Here is a 26,816-nt window from a genome sequence, read left to right on the forward strand (position 1 = left end):
AGACTCTAAACCCACAAATAAATACAATCCAGAGCACCCAGGCTCTTTTCTGTGCTTTGGCGGTGGGATAGAGAAAAGGAAATAATTTTCTATGTGAATCAGCAGCTGCAACCTCTCCACTACCCTGACTCAGCCTAACATTATGAATAACATCTGACTGTACTGCAAGCATGTGTGAAGTGAATTTTTAAAGAGCCATAAACACAAAACAAGGTGCGTGTCTGTCAGAGAGACACAACGAAGCTTAGCATCATTATGCAAAGAGGAAGAATGCCAATCTCAGCTGTCTCACCAAGGGAGTCAAGCACTTGTTCTAACCCTCTTTCTTATGCTACTGTGATTTTATTTCTCACCATTTCCCTATCAATGAATTAAGAACACACATTGTTCAAGAATGTTTTTTTCTTGATCACTTAGAGCAGCACAAACTTTGTGATTTTTACACACAAATATAGAAAAAATAGAATATATGGTCATTATCTTTCTTTATCATTATGTCTTTTCATCCATTTGGATTTTTTCATATTCTGGTTCATGCCCTTTATTGTCATTCTTTCCGAGTCAGTGGCGCCATCTGATCTGTGTGTGTGTGTGTGTGTGTGTTTCTCAGTGGGGGCCCTAGTGGCCTACATCTCAGTTTAATTAACCACATGAAAAAGTAGGTACAATGTCAGCCTGAAAAAAGCTGTACTGAGCACTGACAGAGATCTTTTCCCTTGGGAGACAGGATTTACTTGTTTAAAAGAACAGGTACTTGCAGTAAAAAAGACAGGTATAATGTATTTCTATCAATAATAATGGTTATGAAGTGAATGTTTCTCCAATTTGTAAGTTTGGTTGGTTATCTATGGTTTCAGTACTTTTTATAAATACTTTACGGTATATAATTGCTGTGACTACACACATTCCATTAACTCCTCCCCTGTCTATGACAATGTTCAAAGCTGTGGTTCTCTGCCTGAACAGCAGATGGAAGTAGAGTCAAATTGAAGTGTGTGAAAGCAATGAAGCAAAACTGAAAAAAATAAATATCACTGCAGTCAAAACAAACTCATCATATTTATTAACTGCTAAAGCACGGAATAAAAAATAAGATATCAGCTTTGCTCTGGTTGAATTTAATCTGAATAATGAAATGTCTGTCCTCTTTGGAAACAAAAATAGCATACACAGAAAAGAGGATTGAGATCAGTGCAAAAGAATCCCCTCAGGTAAGAAACAGATTTCAAAGACAATTATCTCAACAGTAAAGTGCATGTTTTGAGAAAAAGCCCCTCTTGTAATTTTAGAAACACTGAAAATAAACACATCCTAAATAAAGGGAGACAGCCATATTTGAGTACATACAGTACGCATTGGTTCAATCTTAGATTCATTCATCATTAAACGTGCATAAAAACCTTACACCCAGTTGAAACCACACAACTAGTGGTGTTCATGCATATGTTCATTCAATTCTCACTAGCTTTATCTATGTATTATGGATCTCACAAGGTCGACAGTTGAATTGCTACATTTAAACACACATCATGCAGCCTCTCTCACACATCCGCACATGCTGAAGTCTTGCCCATTCCAGTCCATTACACTGAGGTCACATGGTATTGTATAGCACAGTGACAGCTCGCTGCTTTTTCTCAACAGACGCTTTTCGAGAACGCCTTGATGAGTGTCCCCTCCCCTGCTGACGTGTTGTAGTGACTGACCCGCTCCCACTGCTGTCTTGCTCCCTCTCACTAGTGTCATCTTTAGCATGACAATGAGTGGTGGAAAAGAAGCAGAATGGTGGTGATGAGGATGACTCATCCAGATCCCTGTCCCTGTGGGACAAACCTGTCTTTAGAACACAAGTGTTTCGAGCCAACACTCTCTGCTTCTTCCAGGTGTCGTCAGGGTGAGATGGAGATATGGAGAAAGAGTCTTTCGAGTTTGATGATGTCCTGGTGAGCGGCCTCAGGTCCAAGTCACTGAGGTCATTGGCTGACAGTTCCAGACAGTCCAGTTTAGCCAAGGAGGCCGACCTCTTCATTAGAGAAGGGGGTGTGAGGCCAGCTTGACGAATACGAGCTTCGAGCTCCACGGCTCTGTGCCACCCTGTCGGTTCCAGGAAACTCTTCCCCTCTTGTCTTTCCCCAAGACACTGCCCCACATGCAGGCCTGGAGGGGTCTCTTCAGGACTTGTCCCTTTACAAGGTCCAGGGTCAGTGTCCAAAACATCTCTCTGACCCTGAGGCTGTTCCACTTTCTCTTCCTGGTTGTCTGCTGTCTCCAGATTGACGCCTTCGTGGAGAAATGCCTGCAGCTCCCTTAGTGTCTGCTGAATCCTCTCCAATTCTTGGCTGCCACGAACCAGCCTGCTCTGACCATCACAACTGGGGCCACAGGCCGCTCGCCTGCCCTGGGAACTAGACTCCAGCCTTTCATCTGTATGTGACTGCTGCACTGTCACCACATCCATAGTCACTTGGTATGAACAGGCCAGCGGCTGGGACTGACAAGGCTGGTTTTGGCTGTGAAGATGGCTTTGTCTTTGGGACCAGGCTGAGGTATCTTCGGTTGATTCTTCTGACAGACTATGAGAGGCCAATGATGATGCTTGGACACGGTGATCAAAGTTAGTTACAGCACTAAATACTTCGCTGATATTTGAGATAGGAGAGCATGAGGATGGGTCTGGGAGGATGTCTGTGCCTGAGGAGTCATGTCTTTGCAGTTCTGTTTGTGACCCTGTTTGCCTCTTAACAGATTCAGCTGGCTTTTCTCCCTGAGTGATCCTTAATTCTGTGGAGTGTTGAGGGAAGTGAAGGGAAGGATGCTCAGTGCTCAGGGAACACAGGGACAGTCTGAAAGGAGTGTGCTCAGTGCTGGGGGAGTGCAGAGGAGATCGCTGAGACGCAGCCATCTCCATTTTGTGCTTAAGCTTCTGCTCCAGTTGCTTGGTTGCTCGCCGCACCGATCCTGCCGGCAAATCACATGGCAGCATGGAGGGAGACTGTGGGTGTAAATGTGGGGTTGAAGAGTATGTGACTTCAGAAGTCTCAATCTGATTTTGTGGTCGTAAGAGCTGAGGGCTGTGAGAGGAAGGGAGGAGGGACGACGAAGAGTGAGTAGGAAGGCAGGAGGTAGGGTGGCATATGGCTTCTATCTCTGTGACAATATGGCGGACTGATACTCCGTTATCATGATAGGGCTGATTAATTGGGTCAGGACTGGCTTTGTCAACGCTATCTTCAGACTGGGGAGTCACCTGAGAGACAAAAACAGTAATATGCAGATAATATTAATCATAGTCTTGTTTTTGGTCTGTATACTACTACATTTATCAGAAAATATATATCTTTTATATGAATACAAACCACAAAGTGTGATAGAAAAAAAGAAAATTAAAGGAGACAAACAACTTACAAATATACGTATATTATATTGATTATTTTCTTAGATCCTCAGTAATATGCTCAGTTCATTTTTTATTCTGGTCCAACCAGCTACCATCTGCATGCTACTAATGTCACAGACTAGTGTTGGTAGAGCTGTGTTTGTATGATATAGTGCAATTAAAATAAAGCTGAACTTGACTGTTTGGAAAATCACCACAGTGATAGCAACAATATCCCTACCAGATAAAGACAGTGTTAACAGACTGTTGAAGCTGAAAGCAGAAGCTCACCTGACTCATTCTGCTACCCTGCTCCTCTTCCTCCTTTGCTTCAGTTACTAAATTTTCCTCAGGTGACAGAGGTATCCTTTGTTGCGTCTGCTCAGGAAGAGTCTTGGATCTGACATCCTGGGCTAGGCACAGAAACTTTTCCCTGGCGCTGAAGAAATCGATGCTGTCTGCACTATGGTTGGTTGACCCATGGGCATCGCCCAAGCTGTCCAACTCACTGCCTGATTGTAACTCACTTGGGTTGTTGTTGTTGTCTCTGGTAGCAATGGGAAGAACCAGCGGGAGAGGAGTGATGTTTGCAGGGCTGAGGGGGCTGTGTTTGTCGCTCATTAAAATTGATAATGACTGGTCTAATATGTCTGAGACAGTGGATCCTGGAGTGAGAGAAGAGATTTCATCTGAGCTGCTTCCCTCAGATATATTGAGGCATAGTTCCACTGGCTGGTGTTGGAGCAATGAAATGGACAGTTCTGTGGGCCGACCCCAGTGAGTACGCTGGAGTTCAGGAGTAGGAGGTAAGATATGGAGCAGTGGTGGAGGGTGGGGTAGAGCAAGAGGCACAGTTACAGCCACACTCGCTGAGTTGTCCAGATTTTCCTCTGGGAATACAGTGGCTGCTCGTGGGTTGGGGAGAGGAAGCAGAAGGGGGTCTCCAAAACTGGATCTGAGGTCGTCCTGACCTGGTGAGTCACTCACACCATTGCAATCTTTGTGTAAGTCAGAGTTGTAAGTGGTGTTTGATTTGGCAAAGTCTTCAGGTTCAGCACCGAGTGCTTGCAACACAGCCACGCCCAGGAAGTTATGTAAAGAGGGGGAGGAAGAGTTGTTGTTGTGAGAGTCAGAGCGACCCAGAGAGTGAGAGGAGAGTTTACACATTGACTCTGGGCAATCCGATAGGTCACTGTCAGAGTGTGAGCGCCATAGCTTATTATGCCTTTGTTTGCTGTGAAAGCAAAGAAAAATAACAGTTTGTTAGCATGAAAATGCTGCTTAAAAACATGCATAGTGTACAGTTGCATTCATATGAAAGAACACACCTGGCCAGCAGTATTCCCTGGTACTCCTCTAGCTGTTTCATGAAGGACGGGTTAGGTTTGGTGACGGCTCGTTTTTTTTTAACATACTCAAAGGCAGTGTCCAGGTTCCAGCCATACTCCTTCATTGCATAGGCAATCACGGTGGAGGCCGAACGACTCACGCCCATCTTACAGTGAACCAAACACTTAGCACCAGCTTTCCTGAGAGATTAAAAGCGAGATGTGAGGGAAACTGTGTAAGATATAGAACCCCTTTGGTCAACATAATTCAAAACAACAACTTTACAAGCTTTTGTGTTGTTTAAGCCTACCTGGCTTTGGAGATGAACTTGTAGGTCTCATTCCAGTACTCCAGCAGGTTGGTGGCCTCTTCATCATATACTCTGATGTTGTGATACTCAAATAGCCCCGGGAAGAAGTTGTCTATTTCCCTGGTCACGTTCAGGATGTAACGCACTCTGCATCAGAGACAGGAAGAGGCAGATTCACTTTTTGACCTCTAAATGTCTATGAAACATCAATTTATATTTCAATGCAAGTTAATAAGATGATGAATGACAGACAGGAAAGACTTAGCTGCAAACAGGTGAATCACAATTCGGAATGACCACGGTATTACTGAATTCCCTCTAAAAGCTAGTAAGTGGATCATGTGTTAGGAATCATTTAGTCAAAAATTAATGAAGTTTCATTAACCATTTCATGGACTACAGGTAAATTAAATTCAATGTCTGAACCCTTGATATTTTGATGCAACAGTAACATATTATCTTCTGTTCATTACCTTTAATTAGAAATGATATAAAAACATGAAGCTTAGTCTATCCATTTTATAATTCAAACAGGTAAAACGATGTGTGTGCCTTGAGTAAGTACAGTTTGCATGGTAAGTTAAGTAACTTAGGGGGGCTGAAGTGACTGATATCTTACCCACTGTTCTGCAGCTCCTCCAGGTTAGAGGCATTCCACTCAGAACCCTGGAAACATCACAGGTCCAGTTAATATAAAGGTGCACACAAAGTATTCAACACTCTGCAATTTCAGATTCAATGAACTAAAGATAAATTATGTGAAATGAATAAAGATATCTTAATATTATATTTTGTTCTCTTAGTGGGCAAACAGCAGTTTTTGTATTTTTTATTTTCCTGTTGTATAAACCACATTTAATGGCTTTTGGGTTCTTACCAGATAGACATGCTCAAAGATTTCAGTAGGGCTGTCCATCTGTCCCAGGATGATTATCATCTCATTGTCTATGAACTCCTTAAATTCCCTCAGGTTGCAAACCATCTGCATCTCCAGCTCTGTACGGATCTAGGAAAGGCAGACAACAGTTCAGGGAAGCATCATGACTGTTGATAGTCCTCCTCACTTACTGATGCTATGCTAAGTGCATGTAAAAATGTACTTAAGATTATAATTACTTTTTACTTTTACAGGAATGTAATGACTTCATACAACAGTGGTAGGGCAATACACACATTAATTAAAACTAAAAAAAGTTATTTTTTGTATCTTAACAAGTAAAGTGATAAAGTCTGAATTTTGCAAAGCTGAGATGCACTGTGTGCCAAACCTATTCGTCCATGTGTCTCTCACCTCCTTACAGGTGACGTTCTCCAGGTCTTTCTGCATCATGATTTCTCTGAGGCGTATCTTGATCAGCCTTTCAGTGCGCTCCCTCTCTGTGGGCCTACACAGCGAAAAACACCTTCATGAAAAAATGATTTTTACACATTTTCCCTCGCCAAAAAAACGTTTTGACACAAAAAAAATCACCTTCGCTGTAACAGTAACAAAAGTTTCATTCTGTTTATAGATTCTTTTTCACTTCAGTCTCATTACGATAACAGTTAAATGAGAGAAATGCCACTGTGTCTGATTCTTAAAAACTGGAGAAGGAAAAGAAAATATGAGTGTGGCCCATTGGTGACCAACAACAAAGCCCCCTTGTAGAGCATGCCTGTTGTTGTGCCTGGCTCTAACCCTCCTGCTGGGGGACATATTTAGCCTTTGGATGTCGCAGTGGACCACCAACAAGTGGTCTGATTACCTCTCTGGAGAAAAGAGCTTAATTCAGCTCCCAGTTTCTTCTCCTTAAATTGTCAGTTTTTTTCTTGTATACTACTTGTGTTCAAATCCAAGTCTTAATAGTACACAGCAGTGTGGGTCAACAGCCTGCTGTGCGACAATCAGCATGACAGAGAGGGAAAGTGTAGGTAGTGCGTAATAGCAGGGTAAAAACCATCTATCCGTGTTGGCGAGCTGCTTGTTTATCTCAGGGCAGAATGTCTTACTGACCCAAGAGAACGAGCCCACAGTGTCAAGAGACAGAGAATCTATTCCTGCCTGCCAACAAATATGGGCTACTTACTAACACCCAGTGACAACAAGCCTTGACTTTCCCAGACAGTCAGCGGGAGGGTCAGGGTTAGAAAGAAATAAAACGAATTAAAAAAATCGCACGTGATGAGACAAGGAAATGTGCTAATTAGTAATTGAAGAATTAAAATTCTATTTCACTTCCTTGAATCCCTGATAAAGGAGGAACCAGCGTGAATTCCCAGTAACCTGCATAAATCAAACAAAAAAATTCCAAGATCAAACCACTTCCTGCTATCTGAACTTTTTATTCACAGCTTATACAAGAAAATAAGCTGTCATATGAACAAAAACTTGAAACTTGAAACAAAAAAAGACATTTGGCTTTGGCAGTCATTCTGTGCAGGGGAACAAACAGGGGCTTCATGTGTTTGGATGTGTATATTGGAGCTTATAGGGCTTGGGTGGCATTTTTCAGGATACATGCACTTGAGTCAAACACAACTCCTATAAGGACAGAGTGTATTTCTGTATCTAGGGAGACAGTAATTATATTGCTGTCTTGACTGTTGGGTTTTAATTGGAACTGAATATATCTCTTTGTCTTCATTTCAGGTGCATGCAGAGGAAGAATATCTTTTCTAACCCTCCTCCCCCCACTCTCTCTGCCTGCCACCTGGTTCTGTCCATTCCTGTGCTGGTATATCTGTTGTCTATCTGGACTCTCAGCTATATTTGACACTCGAGGATCTCTAAATGTAAGAAAGAGAGACGCTGCAAATTGGTAGTGAGGCAGAAGACTAAGCACCACAGAGGGGTACTTCTCTGGTATTATTAAAGACATAAATCAAGAAGCATGTGTCCGCGTTGTTGACTGTCTTTATCAGCAGTCCGTTTTATTGTCGAAAAAGTTAAATATTTTCTCTTGTGATTTAATTTTCACAGCATGTGAGCCGCGTGCACATGAGGGTTATTAATGATGTTGCTTCTCAAAATTACCACTCGTTACCTTTAAGAACCTTTAAAAGCAGTGACAGATTTAGGTGTATGATAAAAAGGAAAGACCGCTGCCCAATCAATGAATTTACAGTAGGTAGGTACCAGAGGACATCTCTGTCTGTGTGTGTGTTTCTTTTCAGAGCTTGTGTCTCTAGACCCTGCTCGCGAGAGGTAGGCTACGGAAGTGGGAGAGACTGAGAGATTGTTCTTTTTTTTTTGATTGATCAGAGGAAAGTAATAAAAAATGTAAAGCCAGGTAATGTTGTGTCATGTGTTATCATCATATTTTCAAAACTGGTGTATACAGTAGCATGATCAGGGATGTATGAGGTCAGCGGATATAACAGAATGCGATTAATCAGCGTTTATTTTTCTGTAATTGATTAATCAAAATGGACGCGTTATTTTAAAACGCGTCCAAATTGACAGCAACTACTGACTTTACAAATGTTCTATTTACTGCTCATTGAGTTAACCTAGTTTATGAAATGTACATTATTTTGCTAATACACTAAAAAGGTGGAATGGAATAATTTGCAGGTACTGTTATTTGCCACTTTTCAAAACTGTTAAGTCACTCTGTACTTTCCACAGGAATGTTGCACCACATATGAGATGTGCAAAAGTTGAGAAAACCTGTGACACGAATTACTCTCTGGAATGTACCAACAATATACCTGTATTCCACCATCAATGTGAACTATGGATAAGGATTTTGGGACTGTGTGTATTCAAAGGTTCATCCATCTTCTCTCTACTCACAGGTCTGTGAAGAGAACGGGTGAATTGGCACGGTGTGACTCCACGTCTTGCATGGCATTCCACTCGTTGATGCAGATTTGGTTGGATGAGATCCTGCTCTGGTAGTAGCTGACCCAGGTTAGGAACAGGCTACCAGGGTAGTAGTTATGGCAACGAGCCACCTCGCAGGCTTTGTGGAGTGACTGGAGGGCTGACCTAAGGCAGACAGTGAAGAGGACTCACACTGAGAGGTTGTCTCAATGGCAACGAGACAAAAACTACAAAAATAATTAAGGGAAATTTGGACTTAACCTGACTGTGTTTGACAAATGATTGGCTGACAGTTAGATAAGACTCACAATGGGCAAAGGAATAAAGATGAGGCAAGGTAATGGTTATGGAGGGATAATACGACATGTAGAGAAAGTGAAAATTGTTCAAAGTTAAGCAATAAATGAGTAAAAACACATTTTAGAAATAAGGAACGGATTGAATGCAACAAAGAAGATAAATAATACATACAGCATATAATAGTAGATATATGAGAAGATATTTAAAAGGTGAGGGTGGTCGAAAAAAGAGTCACAAAGGGACAAGAAAATAAGGAAATGAAGACAAGTAAGAAATTAAAAAGTAGTCAGTTGCATGTGAGACAGGGAAAGATAAAGAAGAGACTGGAAGGCAGAAATAAAGAGAAGAAAAGGAAGAGATATGGGACGATAGGAACAGTGACAAACAAAAGGCCTTAACCAATTGTTGAAAATATAAAGGTTGCTCACCACATGGCTTGGACAGAAACTGGCTTGAAAACATGAACCCTGTTCACCGTTGACACACTAAATCCACTGTGAAGATAGAGAAATATAAGAGCAACATGTTAACTAGTCATCATAACAGTCAGTTAGTTGCACAAGGAAGCAGTAAAAGGAAGAATGAGGTAGGTGTGGCGTCTTACCCATCTCCATCCAAGTGGATCATTGTGTCACTCCACAGAGGTAGAAGCAGACCCACTGTACAGAAGCTAGCAGGAAGTCCAAAACGTTAAACAAGGGCCAAACAAAACAACACACACTGGTCTGACAGAATGTGGGGATTTCTAAAGGACAATATTTGAACGTTAAAGTACATGAGCATGCTTACTTTATCCTGTCAATCCTTTGAAATACGTTCAAAATAGCTGCTGGTAACACAGTCATTTGATTTATTTTTGACAATGATATGTAGATATAGATTTTTTTCTTAAGAAAGAAAGAAAGCAATCCCTGTTCAAGAAAATATATATATTTAGGAGTGCCCATCCTGTTCTTAATAACATAAGTCAATATAATGGCTAAACTAAAAAGAGAAAACGTACTACACTATAGTGTGTGGGATTTAAGTTAGTGTAAATATCATACAGAGTAGTGTTCTGTTTTGTGGCACTGACCTATCAGAGGTGACAAAGTCCATGCCAAGCACAATGCTTTCTTCTGTGTCCTGTCTACCATTGGTGGAGACCACAACCATATAGCGGGTTACCTGAGGGAAGGCGCTCTCCAGACGCACAGCCTGCAAAAAGAGACAGATAAAAAAGTAAGAAGGGGTGAAAGGGGAAATAGACACAGACAAGAGAGGCAGAGCAAGGTTTCTCAACACGTTTAAAAATTATCAACAATGTTTCCGACAAACTGAGAGTGTACTTTGGTTTGTATTAGTATATTGATAATATCTGAAAGAATGCATAACACTATTTCTTCTCTAATGGTCTAAATTATTTTAGCATTTTCCTACAAATTACTTTAAACTGCTTTAAAATCTCATTCCAGTTCTCCTTGCCCTCTCACACACCTATACGTCAGCTCTTTTTCTGCACACAGCAGCCTGCACCACCTGTGCTTCTCTCTTCCTGTATGTCTGATCTTTCTTCATCAGCAATATTTTTCAAAAAGTAGCCCAAAGCAAGTTATAACATTTTTATCTGCAATTCAGTTTTTACAGCAGCATGTGTAAAAAGCTGCATGTAATGTAGTGTTTTGAAACCAACTTCGTAATGTTACTCAAGGACATCGGCAACTAATAGCTGCAATTACAAGGCCTATATTTAACGGGACAAGTCCCACCACTATCTGTGCATTTACAGAACAGCTGTATATAAGATTGTCACTTTGTAATATAGAGCGCAGAGAGAATGTTCACTATTTATTCAATCCAGTGTGGTGTTGTATTTCTCGAACCGATAAAAAAAATAAAATATATATACCGAGGCAAAAATTCCCAAATGGTTTGCTAAATATGAGCGGCTGTTGATATACATTGGCAGCTAACCTTAGAAAAGTCTATTTATTGGAAACTGATCAATTTATTCACAGTGGAGTGAGTTGAATAGACTTGTGGGACTTACAGTAACCAGTTTTTTTCTTTATATAGTATAATTTATAGTATAATCTTCCTGATCACAATGCAGACTTGCTCATGATCTTTGTTATTGTGAGTGTGTTTTGTGTTTGTGTGTCTTACTGACCAGTTTGATGGTGTCCTCCGGCCGCAGCAAAGTGAACATGGTCTGAAGATGTTTCTGAAGGTCACCTGGAGAGAAAGGATTTCAACATTCTTATTAGTTTTAGTTTCTTTTCCACATTCCATTAATAGCATTTAGAGGTAGACGTAGCACCCAACACAATGTATTATTGACCCTGGGTAAAGTTTGCAGTTCATTTAAATTTATTTCAGATACTTTTCTGTCGCTTTTTATAGTAATATGTGTATTTCACATCACAAAGTTAAACCACACGTAAACGTAAAAGACTGTCTTTATTCACAAAGATAGATAATAAAAAGAACATAATGGCTTTCATGTTTCTCACATGTTCAAACTTTGTTGTAATGGTCAAGAAGTATTAGCATGTTGTAAATGGGGGTTTATATAATATTCATCAGAGAAGTGGACCACCACATTGCGTGCAGCAGTGAACTGGCTGCACTTATTTTATTAGCTTTGTTGTGAAACAGCTTTAGTGACGTTAACACCAGCTGTTACTGATGATGCTGAAGAGGAATGTCCATTTGTAACTCACTGTACTACTTAATCTCCTTCTATTCATTTCTGAGGCTTAGAATCATACTTCCTAAGAAGAGTAGAGGAGTGGCTGCTGCAAATATTGTTTGTGTGTTTAATTATTTACCTGTGTGCTTGTTCCTGCGTTGGCTGATACAAGGTGCAGAGTTAGGAGTGGGGCTATTTCCTCTGGGAAGGAACAGAGCTGCCCCCTTTACAGTGAGGAAACTCTCACTGATACTGAAAGGAAAGAAAATGGAAAAAAAAACATGAACAGAAGCCTCAAACACAGGGACACCTGCCGAGTCAACTGATCATAGTCTAGTCTTTCTACTAACTTACTCAACTATAAAATAGTACTTCATTTGTTCATATTGTCTAATACAAGCTGCCCCAACTTGTCATTATAAGCATAAAAGGGGGACAAGAAACAGACAAGTGTCTGGGCTTATGTCACAAAGCTCCATTCAGTTGGCCTCTGGTGGACCGGCTCCCCAAATCAAAGCTGACAGACTGACTCAAGAAACTAAGATCCAAGCCCCAATGTGAACTCAGAACACAATGTTCTCTGCTCCTCCCCACAGCTGGGTTTCTCACACAACACAACACTAACAGCTGCCAGTTAAGAGGGATGTGGGGATTGGGAGGAGACTGGGGTTCTAAGAGGGAAGGCAAAGCAAGGAACCTCCTCAAGGGTTGAGGAGAGATAAGGCCAGCACATAGCGCCCCACACCAAAGCAGGCTGTATCAGCCAGGGTTATTTTTCTCACTGGGACACTTAATTATATTAAATGTGTCTGAGGTCACTTCATTGGCCAGTAGGACACATAAATAGAGGTCAGTGTTTCAAGTTAATACAATTGAGTGTGTGAGAGCGCTTCATGGTGCTTTCATATATACACTAACCTGAGTCACACCAGGGACCAATGAAACACGTTAAAAAGACTTGTGCAGCTACTTTATAGCTAAATGAAGCCCATTTCCCATTGGTGAAAAAACCCACTAACACTAATTTTTTGCTTAGTGGGAAAGGTTACAATCGGCATTCAGACCTGGGTCAAATGACTCTGCAGTAGACCTGGTTAATTATCGGCTCGGCTCTGATGGGCAATGATGGGAACACAAAACCTGGGTCGACATGCTAATCTTTGCCCCCTTTCCGGCGCGATGCTATGACGCACATCAAAGTTCCGGCCACTGTCGCACACAGAAGCACACCATACAACTGTGAATTTGTTCTTTGTTTCGTGCAAAATGCAGCAACATTGGTAAGACAACAAGATTAAAGAGCTTCTTCTGATACGCAGGGAAGAAGAAATAATGCGATAGGTTTCTGGCACTATTGTTTACTAACCCTATTTCCAGCGCGTTTGTGAGGTCAGATAGTGATGCAGCAAAACAGAGACCGAGAGGAGTATACTCGACCGGTAATGGGAAAACCAGCGTCAATGCACTAAATTTGGTGGGAAAGGGGTTTAACATGCAACGGTGCATTAAAACAACTTCTCAGCAAGAGGTCTGACACCAGCAGGCAATGGTGCTCCTTTATTAAGAGGATGCAGAGAGCATAAAACATCACTACTCCTCGAGAAAACCTGCATACTACATTTTTGATCAGGGTTTAAAGTAGGACTTGTTACCAAGGAGAAATACATAATTGTCACAATAATACATTGGATTTTTTTTGATAGCACAATTTAAAGCTACTGTGAGGAAATTTTATTTTGTGTCAATTTTGGCGACTCCTGTGGACAAAGTGTTACTTCCGTAGGCATCAGTATTAATTTCAAAAGCAGCTAAAAACTCCCTACAGGAGCTTAAATCTGCCATAAACTTAGTCCATCTAGGAAAAGGACAGCCAGTCAAACAATTGGCTATTTTGTTTTGATAGATCACTGGGTTTGAATAATCTATCTCATCTTCAGCAGCAGGCTGCAAGTATACACTCAATGAACCCAACTTGTAGTTCAGCTGGATCAAAAGTTCTTCTGTCTCACAGTGAAAGCAAAATAAAAGCCAGTGCAGTCTCCCATTTAGGCTTCCTGTGATCCACTTTTTCTCTGTAACTTTATCCTTTCATCCTGCCAGCCATCCAACTGTCCTTCCAATGTTTTGCTAAGATTATTGATGTAAAGGATCAGGAGACAAAGACAGCAAATACAGAGAGAAAAATAAAAAACTCAGCCTTGTGCCGAGACCTTTTTCCCATAACCCACCCAAGCTTGACCCAGCAGTTTCATCTCTCTCTACCTTCTGTCCCTTTCTCTATTCTGCATTCATCACAAGTTTGTCCTACTTTTAGTTTTCTGTCTCTATCTTCAACTCCTGCTGTTTCATATCCTACAGCTCTTAATCAGACTAATGACCAGGTATAGCAGTAGTATTCTGTCTTTAATATGGCATTGGTACTCTCCCTTAGAATCACCCATGGAAGGCCTTACACGTGCATGCAAACATGCACTTTTACTCCTGCTCAGAGACACACTGACTACATGGAATTTTAGCCAGACGGTTAAAGAGGGGGGGGCTGTGAACAGCACTCAACCGCAGCTTCTAAAAATACAGTAGTCCTTTAAAAGTCACAGCTATTGATAGGCTGCATTTAGAAGAGCATGTGTGACTTACTGTACAGAGAAGCTTCTCTTTGACAAAGCCCTCTTGCAAAAGTTTAACACTGAAGCAGGCACAGACATACAACAAGGTCTGTCTAGCAGAGATATACACTAACAACCACTGATTACACTCTCTGGCTGCAACAGTTAGGTGATTAGTTGATTAGAAATCAACAGAAATTTAACAGTATTTTGAAGAAATGAATTAATTAAGTAATTCTGAAGAAAAATTGTACACACACAATAGTGCTAGCTTTATAAATATGACATTATAAAGGTTAGGTATTTAATGTTGGTTAAATAATACAAGGAATCAGAAATTTCATCCCACATATTTTAAATAGTATTGTGATATTTCATAATGAAAATAAATGGTAGTTGCTAGCCTATTCCACACGCAGACAACAACGGTGAACCTCTCAGTGAAGTCCCTGTCATGATGTTAACATCTGTCAACTTATGTTATACAGCTGCCTCTTAACTGAATTGATTTTAACTGATAAATGTGTCATGTTGTTCTCTATAAGACTGATAGACACAAGCCAGAAAATGTCATCAGACTCACTGATGTTAAATGCCTACAAAGATGGATCAAGGAAGTGGGGGAATGGAAAGAGGGCAATTTCAAGAGCTTTAACCAAGTTCAGTTGCCTTTTGGATTATCAATCAATCATCGGTCAATTTGTATTTATGTAGTGTTAAATCATAACCAAAGTTATCTCAAGACACTGTACCGTAAAAAACTGGCTTAGACCGTCTTCTTTCTTATAGGATACTATTAAACTTTGCATTACCATGACCTGGATGACTGAGAACCTTCACAGACAGGGCAATGAGGTAAACGAAATTGGACTTGTGTGAATAAGAGGTGGGCAGTAATGGATGATAAAGAGATAGAGAAAGACAACCCAGTCAGAATGTATAGCGTAGAGTATAGAGTGGGGAAGGTCATCTTTTGGCATTAAGCCATTCCAGGCTTTGGGCAAAAGGGAAGCAGTAAGTACTTGTTAGGGCAACAGCAACAGATACAATCATCACTATGTAAGGACCACTCTACATAGTGGCCAGATAACTCTGTGACCCCCCATCCTACCCATGTCCATATTAGTCACTCTCAGGAGGAGAGAAAGATAAATATAGGGCCCAGATCTATGCAGGGCTTTCCCCACTAAGGCCTTACTAGTTCACACCCAAGACAAATACAGCCCATGGGAAAGAAAAGGAGTTAGCTGATGTGTGCGTGTCTTTGATGTCAATAGGTGCACATTAGTCCCTGCTAGTCAGTGGCGCAGAACTGAAAGAACAAAACTGCTAACCACAATATCAGAGTTCAGTTTTTGCCAGGCTTCTTTGTCGCATGTAATCTCACTCACTTACACTGATGTCACACTCCACTTTAATCACATTAATTTTCTCCTGAAAATAGGTTCAGGACACATTTTGTCTTTGTATGTGCTTGAAGAATTTGCTTAGCGTTTAACGACTTCCAGTCAAGACATCCTTTTCCGCGTGCAGCATTGTTTACAGACATTTTTACAGGGATTTTATCTCAAGTTGAATTTTAGATCTAGAACGGATTGTTAGCTGAACTTGCATGCAGATATCTTTTATAGAGATTAATAAGAAGGTAAATTGTGGTCAGATGACGCCGCAGCCTGTTGATACGTGATTGGTCAATATTATTCGCATTACAAGCGCAGTACAAACGGAAACCATAACACTTGCCATACCTAAAATCCATGTCCATGGCAAATAGAGTAAATTAGTTTTTTGGTAATCCTGTGCAGCCCATGGTCCAAGCACCAGCCACCAAAATGAAGTTAACATTCCTGACCCAGTCATGCAAGCTATTTTGAAAACGATTCAGGTAACATTTTAACTAGTCTAGGCAAACAGGTAGCTGCACTGCTGGTCTGATCTCATGACATTTATTGCACCTTATAATACAAACTTAAACCAAGTTATATAGGTTACTTGATTTTATATGATTTTAACCCTTTTTTTAAGTGGCATTGTATGAGGTACTTGTGTCAAGATCAATTAACAACCCATAATGCAGTTTTTTGGTTGGTTTCCTAAATGAGGTCCTACTTTAAGTCCAATTATGTTCTCACCTCAATTGAACCATCCCGTTGTTCACAGATAGAAATAGAGGTGGGGAGCTTCAATGAATGAAAACAACTAACACTCCACGTGCAAAAATAAAACAGCTCCACGTCTACACCGATAATTTTTCTGAAGGAGATTATGCAAAACTAATGCAGAATATTCCATCTACTGTAGACTTTTGTTTGCTCTTCTCGATGGACACTAGATGATACTTTTAGGAACCAGAGAACACAAGGAAGTACTTTTACAGATAGACTGGCCGACAGAGAGACAGGGGGAAACTTCTGTGGTTGAAAGGTGAATTGTTTCCTTCATTTATTTCTTTAGTGCTAGCTTTCCTGAGGGTTGGAAACAGTAGTGCTCTTTGGCAAGAGTCTACATGGTTTATTATATTATACGTAGTACACTAACTATTGATAGATAAGAGCAATACAAAGGAGCAGGGATAAAAACAATCATCAAGCATCATGTAATACAGCCAACAAAACCAGGAAGTCAGCAAATTGCTACATCTGCTGCTATTTACTAGGCACACGTGTCTCCCTGCACACACTATGAGTGTGTCTTGGAGTAACAGTCCCATAAATCTTTCTTATGCAATCTCTATTTTAACAATATTTCCTTAAAAGACGTATTCAAGTCAAAAAGTTTAGTTTATTCAATAACCTAACTGCACAGCACAATTAGAAAGCTGAAATACTAAGCAATCATTAAGCAGGTTGTCCCTGACTTCTCTGAAAAACCACAACTGAGGGCCAGTTGTTATGCAGGGCATAACCAATTACTGACAGCACGAAAATGTTATAAAACAGCAAAACAGAGAATGTGGAAAAAATATATGGATTTTGAGGGAAACTAGTCAATTTAGATTGTATCACTACTCCATCTACCTATCTTAGGTGTTCAAACAATGTCTCAACAAGAAGGGAGGGACAAAAAATGTTTTTTAAATTATAAAGCAATGAGGTGTGTGTGTAAGGTGGCTTCCCTCCATTACATGTGTCTGGACCTGTGAACCTGTGAAACATGTAGGATGATTCACACCTCATGCAGTGCCACTATGTCTTATTAAGGTCAAAAGGGAGCACTAAGATGAGTAAGATCCTGCTACATCACCAGGAAATTAATTTAGCATGGTTGCAAAACAAAAGTTCTGATTACTCAGAAGGTCACAATATTAAAGGTTTGCCCATTCCTTTATAACTAGCCTATCCAAATATATAGACTTAATCTTTAACATTGGTCCATATTTATATGCAGTCTGAAAAGCCTGACTAAGCACAAGAACAATAGGCACAACAATTAAATTCCAAATACAGACGGTAATTTCACTGTTTTAATTGCTCTTTTGGAAGTTAAATTGTGCTTACATGTTGCTGGTGCTGCAAGAGTCTTTTGATAAAATAACACTGTCAGGCCTACTTCATTGCACCTTTACATCCTGTCACATACTTCTATTAATTTTTTCAAATATGTACACATTTTCATACTACGCAGAGTATTAATCCACTGTCACTTTTGAAACTTACAGCTGGTTGATCTGATTTTTTGTCAACACCGCGTTGTCGCTGAAGTAGGGCACCATCTTGGCCCCGCAGCAGGAGCAGAGGCTGACTGCCGACGAGGTGTCGGATCCGGACACCGCGCCGAGAGTCATGCCGGCGTGGGGTGCGCGGAGGGAGAAGATTGTAAGGTGCTCTTGCTCAAGATAAAATCTTTTAGTCCTCTCCCACGGTCATGTGCTCTCAAAATTGCAAATCACTGTCTTCCTTGTAATTTTGTAGTATTACAATAAAAAAATGAAGAAACATTCCGCGAAAAAGGCACCGCAAAAAATTTGATGTTTCCAGTTATTTACTAAGCAGTGCAACTAAGTTTAGCACACAGCTTAAGCGAGTCTTTTGAATATGTTTGTGTATCGTTCCCGAAACATTTTTATCCCAGCCAAAGCTGTACCCTTTACAATGTACAGTAGTGAAACATATGACTCAAGTCAAACTCTCACCGGAGAACTCACAGGAGGGTGGAGTTAGAGGCATGTGGTTTTGGGAAAAGCTTGGAGCCAATGAAGACATCGGGGAAGTATGACCGCCCTTACTACCACCCCCTCTGCATTCACAAGTGAAGCACAACCGATTGTATACAAAACAATGGATACCGTGCACATTGTACTTACCCTACCCCGGCAAGTGACTGTGTCTACTTCTTCCTCGCTGGCTGATTGTGTCAGTAGTACATGAACTGCCAATGATACATGTATAATAAAGTAAATCAGCACTATAGGATCATACATTTTAATTAACATAGGAATATGGAAATATTGTAAGAATCAGATGCTGTCCAACAAATTATTTGAGTGTCACAGTGCAACAGGATCAATCGGGATGCTCATTGAGGTAATGTAATTGTGTCTATTAAACGCACATGGGTTTTTGCTTTAGTAGTCCAGACTCAGCTGCTGTGGCAGCAGGCCTTTAACAAAGGGAACTAATATAGAGCTTTTCTTGTCAAGTTTGGTAGATACGACCCTTCACATGAGGGTAGTCAGAGGTTATGAAGATCAAATGAACTGCATAGCCTAATAAACATTCTCTATTCTACTGACATGTCAGGATATAGGACCATTAGCAGCACACAAGGCTTTGTTTTTAAAATGAATTTTTGGATGTCATCATGTTAACAATGCTTTACATTCCCATGAGGCTTAACCTATTAGAAAAGACAATTTAAGGCAGCAGATGACTGTGTGTGTATGTTTTAACATTACACTCCACGTGATCTGCCTAGAGCTGAATTTTTAATCACTTATAAAACCAACACACCAACAACTGTACTGCTGTCACAACAGTACGTTTCACCATCCTTTTGACACCTTTTGCATCACAAGGAAAGCTGCTCAATGATTCCTGCCAGCAACACAGCGTCTCTGCTGCTCTTGTCATTTGGTTCCGATTAGTGTTGTCAATTTTACCAGCACTCATTAGAAACTGATTTGTCTCGGGGCTGTGAACATGATTTTGTTGTTGTGTTTAGTTGAGCCATGGACAAGTTGCACAATCTTCTTCTGCTATATGTCTTCCCTTGTTACTTGATGAGTAAGGAAGAAACATGCAGGTCCAGGCACTAGTTAGGAAGTGATGTACATTATATTTAAGTGTGCAAGTGTGTGAATGAACTCACCATCCTGCTACCTCTTTGGTAGCTATATATATATATATATATATTCATTTTATTTTTAAATGTATTTCTCTTAATATGTCTCTTTTACCATCCTCATCTTTCATCAACCTCTGTCTCCTCTCTGCTGTGATATTTTGTCCTCTTGGTTTAACTTCATACTGACTGTTTTTGCTTGGTTTGTCAAAAATATTTGTAATCTCTAGTTTTTAAAACATGATATAGAAATAAAGTAGTTATTAATATTATTATTATTGGTTAGTGCATTAAGCAACCTGTATCCTGACTGAATACTAAGTTTGAGATGGACTAGAGTAATAATACAGTTATACGCACCAATTGACTCTGTAGTTCACTTAGCCCAGGGGGCTATTTCACAAAAGCAGAATTCAGAAATCCAGGATAAGAGAAAAGGCGAGGATTGACCTAGCCTAGTTAGTGCATCCTGGTTTAATCTGTTTCACGTAGATCAAGCCAGGCTGAACAGGTGCAACTAGGTCAAGCCAGGTGTAAGTAATTCTCATAAATGTGCGTTCACAGTTTTCTTCAAAGACCACGGGGCTGATCTCAGATTTACTCATGCTGAAATGGAGAAGACGCATGCAGCATACTTCACACCCATCGAGCAAGAGCTAGGAAGTTTATGAAGTGGTGAAACACATAATATGTAAAAAAGGAAACACCGCTACTATAATAACACAATCAGAAAACACAAGGCAGACTATTGCAGATTGACTGTGTTGTTTTTGTATAACACAGATTGACTACGGCAGTCCTACGCTGCTTTATTCACATAACAGTACGAGGCTGTCCCATAACTTTTCTACACTCTGTTAATTCCCCAGACTCCCCCGAGCCTTAGTGCCACGTAGTTGCACAATATTGTAACTGCAACTGCATTACACCACAGATTGAATGTGTAAGTAGCCTAAAAATGACCAATACATTCACCAACCAATGCTCTTAATTAAAACCATCATGGTTATGAAATGCAAGGAATTACTTGTCATTTGCCTTAAAATAAGCAACGGAAGTTAATGTTACTCAGGAAATTTACAGCCATTTCGGATCAACAACTGCAATAATATATTCATCAAACTTCTAACAACAAAATTAACAATAGTCATTATAAGCCCAATCAGTACTATCACAACAATAATTATGAAGATTTTAATGTCACAATGTTAAAATAATAACAGTAGGGTAGTTAATTAATTTTCATGAATTCTGAAAGGAAATGGCCATGTCAAACTTTGTGTCACCTTGGTGCACAAGCCATTTTGGTCACAAAACCTACATTTCGTACACAAATTACTGGCTGTATAAATTTTTGGCCCAAATACAATCTCTTCCTTTTCAATAGTGGGAAACTTATATATTGTCCATGTAGTTACAAATTTACAACAGGGAGTATGCCATGTGGCATCCAATGTTAAGTGTAAATGCGGGGAATCGCGTATGAACTTAAAGAGGCATGTCTCCACCAACTTTGCTCTTAGCTTGCTATGTGTGACTGAATATCACATTTCTTGTTCTTTGAATAGCAGACTCATTAAATGCTTTGCCAGGTGAACTTGCCCTGCTTGTATGCACTGTGGTCAAAGCTGATGCATGAGTCTCTTACAAGACTACTTAACAGTGCAGGAAAAGACTTGCACCGCAAATTACTTTGAGCAGTCAGATGTCAGAATGTAACTGGTTTAGTGTGTTGTGGTTAAGCAATGGATAATGTAAATTCTCACAGAGAAGTTTTTCTTGCACCAAACAGATTCTCTTTTAGTTATTTAGATCACTTGAAATTCAAAAGAAATATATTCCTTTTTATTATTGTCCAAAACAAACAGCTTATACTAAAACAGAAACGTTGGTAGCTTAAGCTTCTAACCAAACACTGAAGCACACTGAAAGCAAGGACTGTTGTAATTTCAAGCGAGTCATTACAGGTGTAGGTGCGCTTTAATAAAGCTATTAGGTGGGTGAAAGATTTATTATTGGAAATTTAAATAAATTGACCATACAGTGTGAATATATCTTGTAATTCTGCTACCCAGCCATGAGATATCTCTGCAAACAGTCACAAGAACAGTCGGAAGCATCTCTTTCGTTCACCAGTCATTCTGCCCATTTAAGGACTTATTTAAAATAAAGCTTCAGATGTTGGTTTTCTAACTCTGGATAGAATAAAAAAGTTTCTCCACCAATGTCCTTGACGGTCAATCCTGAGGCTGCAGTCTGCGGCAGAGATTCATTATTGCACTGTAACATTATACTTCATTGGTGTGGTGCAGGGGGTATACAGACAGCTGTTTCTGTGTGTCTGTGTGAAAGAGATGTTGACAGAGAGAGGGAGAATAAAAGGGAGAGTAACAGGATATGACTCAGTCAGTTAAAAGAAAAAAGAGACAAAGATTCGGGAGAAGAGGGAAAACTCTCATATATGACAAATATGACAGTACTGTGAAGGCCAGAGTGTCCCTCAGTCTCAGTGGCCCCTATACAATGTTTTGGTTTTATACTGCTGCTTGAATCCATATGCAGGGTGGGGCAAACACCATTCATTGGACCTCAGCCCTTATGTAATGCACATTAGGGGTCACTCAGCTAGATTCCTGGCTGCGGCTTAGTTGCAAGCATGTGTGTTTGTGTGGATTTGTGCCAACGCTGAGCAAATGGCGAGCAAGGTAACAGAGCCAAATGGTAAAACAAGCCTACTATGATTTTGGGTGTATGGGGCTAAAGCTCTGTGTATGTGTATGTGTATGTGTGTGTGTGTGTGTGTGTGTGTGTGTGTGTGTGCACGCATCTGTGAGTATGACATCACCAGCTGCTCTGTTGTATTACTTAAGAGTTAATTAGGACCACATGTCTTTCTTGGCACTATCATGGTGTTTTAAGTTTGCTGGACTGATGTCACCAAGTTTCAGTTTTCAGATCTGTGTTACATAGCATCAAATATTTTGTAATATTTCCCACTTTGGATTAAACTCACTCAACTTTGATCCAGGCCGATCATAGTTACTCAACATGAGGCACTCGGGTTATCTGTTGCCTGTTGCAAACATAAACTGATATTATTATCATATGGTTTATTTGGGTTTATGATATTATTAGGCAAATTAAGTCATGTGTCAGAGCAGTTGCCTGTATTATTGTGAGCAGGATATTTAAAAAACTTGGGAACACATTGCAGTGAAATTAGGCAGAAGCTGATTATTTTCTGGTGTGAATCCGTAAACAGGTGTAATGCAGCAAGTCTGCAAAACAAAAGTTCATCTTTAACCTTAGAGGACAAAAAACATCTTTGTATCACTACATTCGGTGTTCTTACATGTTAGATTCAGTAAAATCACACGGCTACCACCCACCCCTACATACATCTGCTTCATTTGAAGGTCCAGAAATGCTGACTTTAGCTACGTACATAACTACAAAGAACACTAAAACATGTTTTTAACTTTAATTGGTTCAAGGTGCTGCTATAAATCAACTAACTAATATTATATTTGTAAGCCAATGAGCATGTATGCAGAATTTAAATTTCCTCTACCTGACAGTGAGCACATTATACTGCTGTGTGAATGAGCTCAGGACTGGACCTCATCTGACCTGTCTAACGATTCTAGACCATTGGGACCTCATGTAGTATGGAGAGGGGTCAAAAACATTCATGAATGAAATCTGAGAGTGATCCTGGGGCAACTGCCAAAGCCCAAGAAAAAAAAAATCAATCTCTTTCTGACCAAGTGGAATTCTGCCCTGAGACAACACGAGAACAAACTGTCAGAAAGCTCTTTTAAAAGTCAGACTCTTGTTGTTGATAAGGGTTTTTGACAAACATCCTATAGATTTTGCCCAATTCAAGTTGGACCTATTTTTGATGTCTACCACCTCCTAATCTCTATTTACAGATTCTACATAGTCGGCATAATCTTCATTGTAGAATCTGTAGGCAGGGACGTGGATTTCCGGTACAACAAGTGTTCTAGTTTCCGTTTGAACTAAGCTTGTAGTCCGTAATATTGACCAATCACATATCAGCAAGCTGTTGCGTATGCAAGAAAAACAGTCTGTGAGGAGAGCAAAAGCAGGCGGAATGTAACCCACCATAATGCCATCCTTGATCCCATTTGCTTCTTATTAATCTCTATAAACAGACATCTGCATGTTAAGTTCAGCTACCAATCAGACTCAACTAAACATTATAGGAATATACTGTATGATTTAATTCTTAATGCAGTGTCTCAATTCCTGCCATATTAATTGTATAGGCTTGCTGTTCCACTCCCTGTTTAATGATTGCATGTTAATGTCCCTGCTGATAGACTGTATCATAGCGTTAATATTTAAAGTGATAAGATAATCTTTCTTAGCAAAGTGAACTGAAAGTGTTCATGCCCATTAGAAGCTGGTTAAATTAGAATATTCAGAAAATAAGGCCAGTGCGTTAAGCTTGTGCTATATTAAATCAATCAAATTCGGAAGAGTGCCGTGACCCAGGATACAGCACAATGACAGAGCCACCTGAGTCATCTCACAGTGGTGATGTCCTTGTCTGTTATGAAGATACAGGTACATATGTCAAAAGCAAAGCATCTACTCCCCCACAACCACCAGTTTGAATCATCAAATCAACTCCAGCTTATCCAACATCAGTGCACTGACCGGAATTGACAAAAGTATTCACAAAAAACATCATTTGAAGCAGCATAAAAACCTATTAAGGAAACCATTAATTTTTTTCCCCATTTCTCACTTGCTTTGTCAGTCCTTTGATGAATTTAAGTACTTTCTAAGGAGGTGAATATAGACTTTACTGACAAATGTGTTTGTATGACAGAAGTGTAAATGGGTACTACTCTAAGCTGGAGAAGAATCTTACTTTTCTAATGGGAAAAAAACAGAAGACTTAGAATGAAATACTTTATTTTACTGGCCAAAGTCTTCATTTAACCAAGACTAAAGGGTATTTTCATTTTGATGGCATCTATACGCTGGTTTTATGTTGACACATAAGTTGACCTTTTGTAGGTAAAATGTGTTTTTCTACACTGCAATAAATCAATGCAACAATTGCATTGCATTAATAAAGGTTCAGCAACCTAGTAGAAGAAACACTGTAAATCCAATGTAATGCCTCCCCCTAGTGGCCTGAATCTCATGTTACAGTTTCAAATGATGCTATGGATTGACAGTGTTAGAAATACTGTAGTTACTCCTAGATACTGGAGACAGGATAGGAGGTGGTCTCACCTCCTGGGCTGGGAGCGATGGTCATCCTCACCACTGCCTGACTCCTGGATAGGTGGACAGAAAAAACATCATTAAAGAAAAGGGGATATTTATTCAATACCTATATCGCTTCACATCTGTCCTGTACCAGCAGCTCAGTATATATCACATTGACCAAAGAGATGCTGAGTCAGACTCAATTAACCTTGCATTTTAAGAGTGCCAAATTGGCTGGCTGGTGGCGTGGCTACATCAAACTTTTCATCTGTGACTTTAGGCAAGGCAGGGCCAGCTTGCTATTTAAACTGAGGCTTAGTGCAGAGACCAGGGTAGGGCTCAAACAGTGTTTTATTTTGCCAAAATGCAACAAGATTTCAAAGGCAAATGTGATACCAGTGTACCATTACACAATTTCAAAGCATAAAATAATGATATATAGGCATGGCAATGGCTAGTATACAATGTACAGGCTGATCACCATGGTTACCAGGCCACCACACGGATGTGTAGGGAGTGGTCTTATAGCCAATAAGAAAAGGGGATTTGGTGTGCTGCTAGGCAGATTACTATACACCACCATTCTGGGATGGCTTCCCTGCTGTGCTAAAGGCAAAATGCTTGCTGTATTAATTGATTGGTCCATTGATATCACAGCTGGGATAAGCTCCCCCTATCCCCCCTCTTAGCACCAGATATCTCACAAGAGCACTCACATGGCTGCATCCCATCAGGCATGGGTCTCATGACAAGCAGCTGGTATCCTCAGCCTGAGAATCTTTCACTGACTTTAAGATACAAACCCTCACTGCTGGCTCTCAAAATCATAAATTAAAACCACCTGCAGCCATTACATGATTTTGACATTTGTTGACCATTTCCTCAGTGATTTTTCCAAATCCATTATACATTATTTGGCCATGGCACCTTGAAAACAGTCAGTCACTGCAAAACATTATGGTTAACACAACATGGTGCAGTGTTTATTCATTATATTACTGGGTGAAGGCATAGGTCTATGGCGGCCATAACACCACCCCCCGCCTGGGTTTGTGTGAATAGCTTAAAGCCAGACGTGGGAAGTCTCAGAGCGATATTGGGGGTAAGAGGACTGTCCCACTGCGTAAAAAAAGGGTCTGACTGGCTTGTCACACTAACCTTCATTCCACGACGCTGCTCTCTCCTCACTTTCGCTCCACTTACCAGTGGTAATTGTAGTCAATTTGAAGATGTTGTGTTAACATGACTGGACATTTGGACACGATTAAGCAGAATATCCCGTGCTTGTTATTATAGCGTAAAAAAAACCATGAATGACATTTACTATTTAATTCAGCTGCAATCAAAGACGTTGTAGTTGAACTGGGTGCTTTTCTGAAATTCCTTTGGGTTTCCAGGGAGGAAGTAAGTTAGCAAACCAGCTATAACAGCTAACATTATCTTAATTATGATACTAAGACAGATAACTTTGTACAAATAAAAATAACTTGCAAGACAAACTGTTACTGTGAGAGGTTACTTTAACACTACAAAAAGAGGCTAGCAGCTAGCCACCAATGAAACATAGAGCAAGCAATGAAAACTAGGCTAACGGTAACTGTAATACTCGTTGTGACAGACCAGCGAAACGGTGCCAAAATACCATACAACTTCACGGACACTTACAGACACACAGGGGCTGGAGGTAGTGCTAGGTGTCGGCGACCGCTGGATGGTGATCAGCGCCATCCCGGCTGGTGCTCTGGTTTCGATCACCTCCGAGATTGAAGCACCGGGAAACCTGACATTATTAGGAGCAGAAACTACAGTACGCCGACTTCCCGAGGTTATTTCTCTGGTCGTTGCTTAGGAGCCCTTCTGGTGTCAGGCTAAACAAATTCAATAGTCAT

General features: G+C 40.3%; 1 protein-coding gene across 1 annotated transcript; it reads right to left on the bottom strand.

Annotated features, from left to right (window-relative positions):
• Positions 1–723: 723 nt before the first annotated feature.
• On the bottom strand, positions 724–26,655 carry ssh2a (slingshot protein phosphatase 2a). Its single transcript, XM_069668107.1, has 15 exons — positions 26,593–26,655; positions 24,952–24,995; positions 11,931–12,043; positions 11,270–11,334; positions 10,196–10,317; positions 9,725–9,790; positions 9,549–9,614; positions 8,791–8,985; positions 6,307–6,400; positions 5,893–6,021; positions 5,635–5,681; positions 5,016–5,162; positions 4,705–4,905; positions 3,668–4,610; positions 724–3,247 (listed from the first exon to the last, which is right to left on the bottom strand). Exons 1-15 carry the CDS (start codon positions 26,653–26,655, stop codon positions 1,595–1,597), a joined length of 3,948 nt encoding a protein of 1,315 aa, XP_069524208.1. The 3' UTR covers positions 724–1,594.
• Between the last annotated feature and the right edge of the window lie 161 nt (positions 26,656–26,816).

The sequence above is a fragment of the Semicossyphus pulcher genome, unplaced genomic scaffold (assembly GCF_022749685.1).
Source record: "Semicossyphus pulcher isolate SPU_LCO1_2020_fin unplaced genomic scaffold, fSemPul1.0.p SCAF_19, whole genome shotgun sequence".
Taxonomy (NCBI): Eukaryota; Metazoa; Chordata; class Actinopteri; order Labriformes; family Labridae; genus Semicossyphus; species Semicossyphus pulcher.

Excerpts from the sequence above, each read along its gene's own strand:
- ssh2a (XM_069668107.1), bottom strand. The coding sequence starts at position 26,655 with ATGGCGCTGATCACCATCCAGCGGTCGCCGACACCTAGCACTACCTCC. Across the intron at positions 5,682-5,892 it reads TCTTTGAGCATGTCTATCTG|GGTTCTGAGTGGAATGCCTC; the intron begins GTAAGAACCCAA and ends TGATGTTTCCAG. Across the intron at positions 4,611-4,704 it reads CAGGGAATACTGCTGGCCAG|CAAACAAAGGCATAATAAGC; the intron begins GTGTGTTCTTTC and ends TTGCTTTCACAG.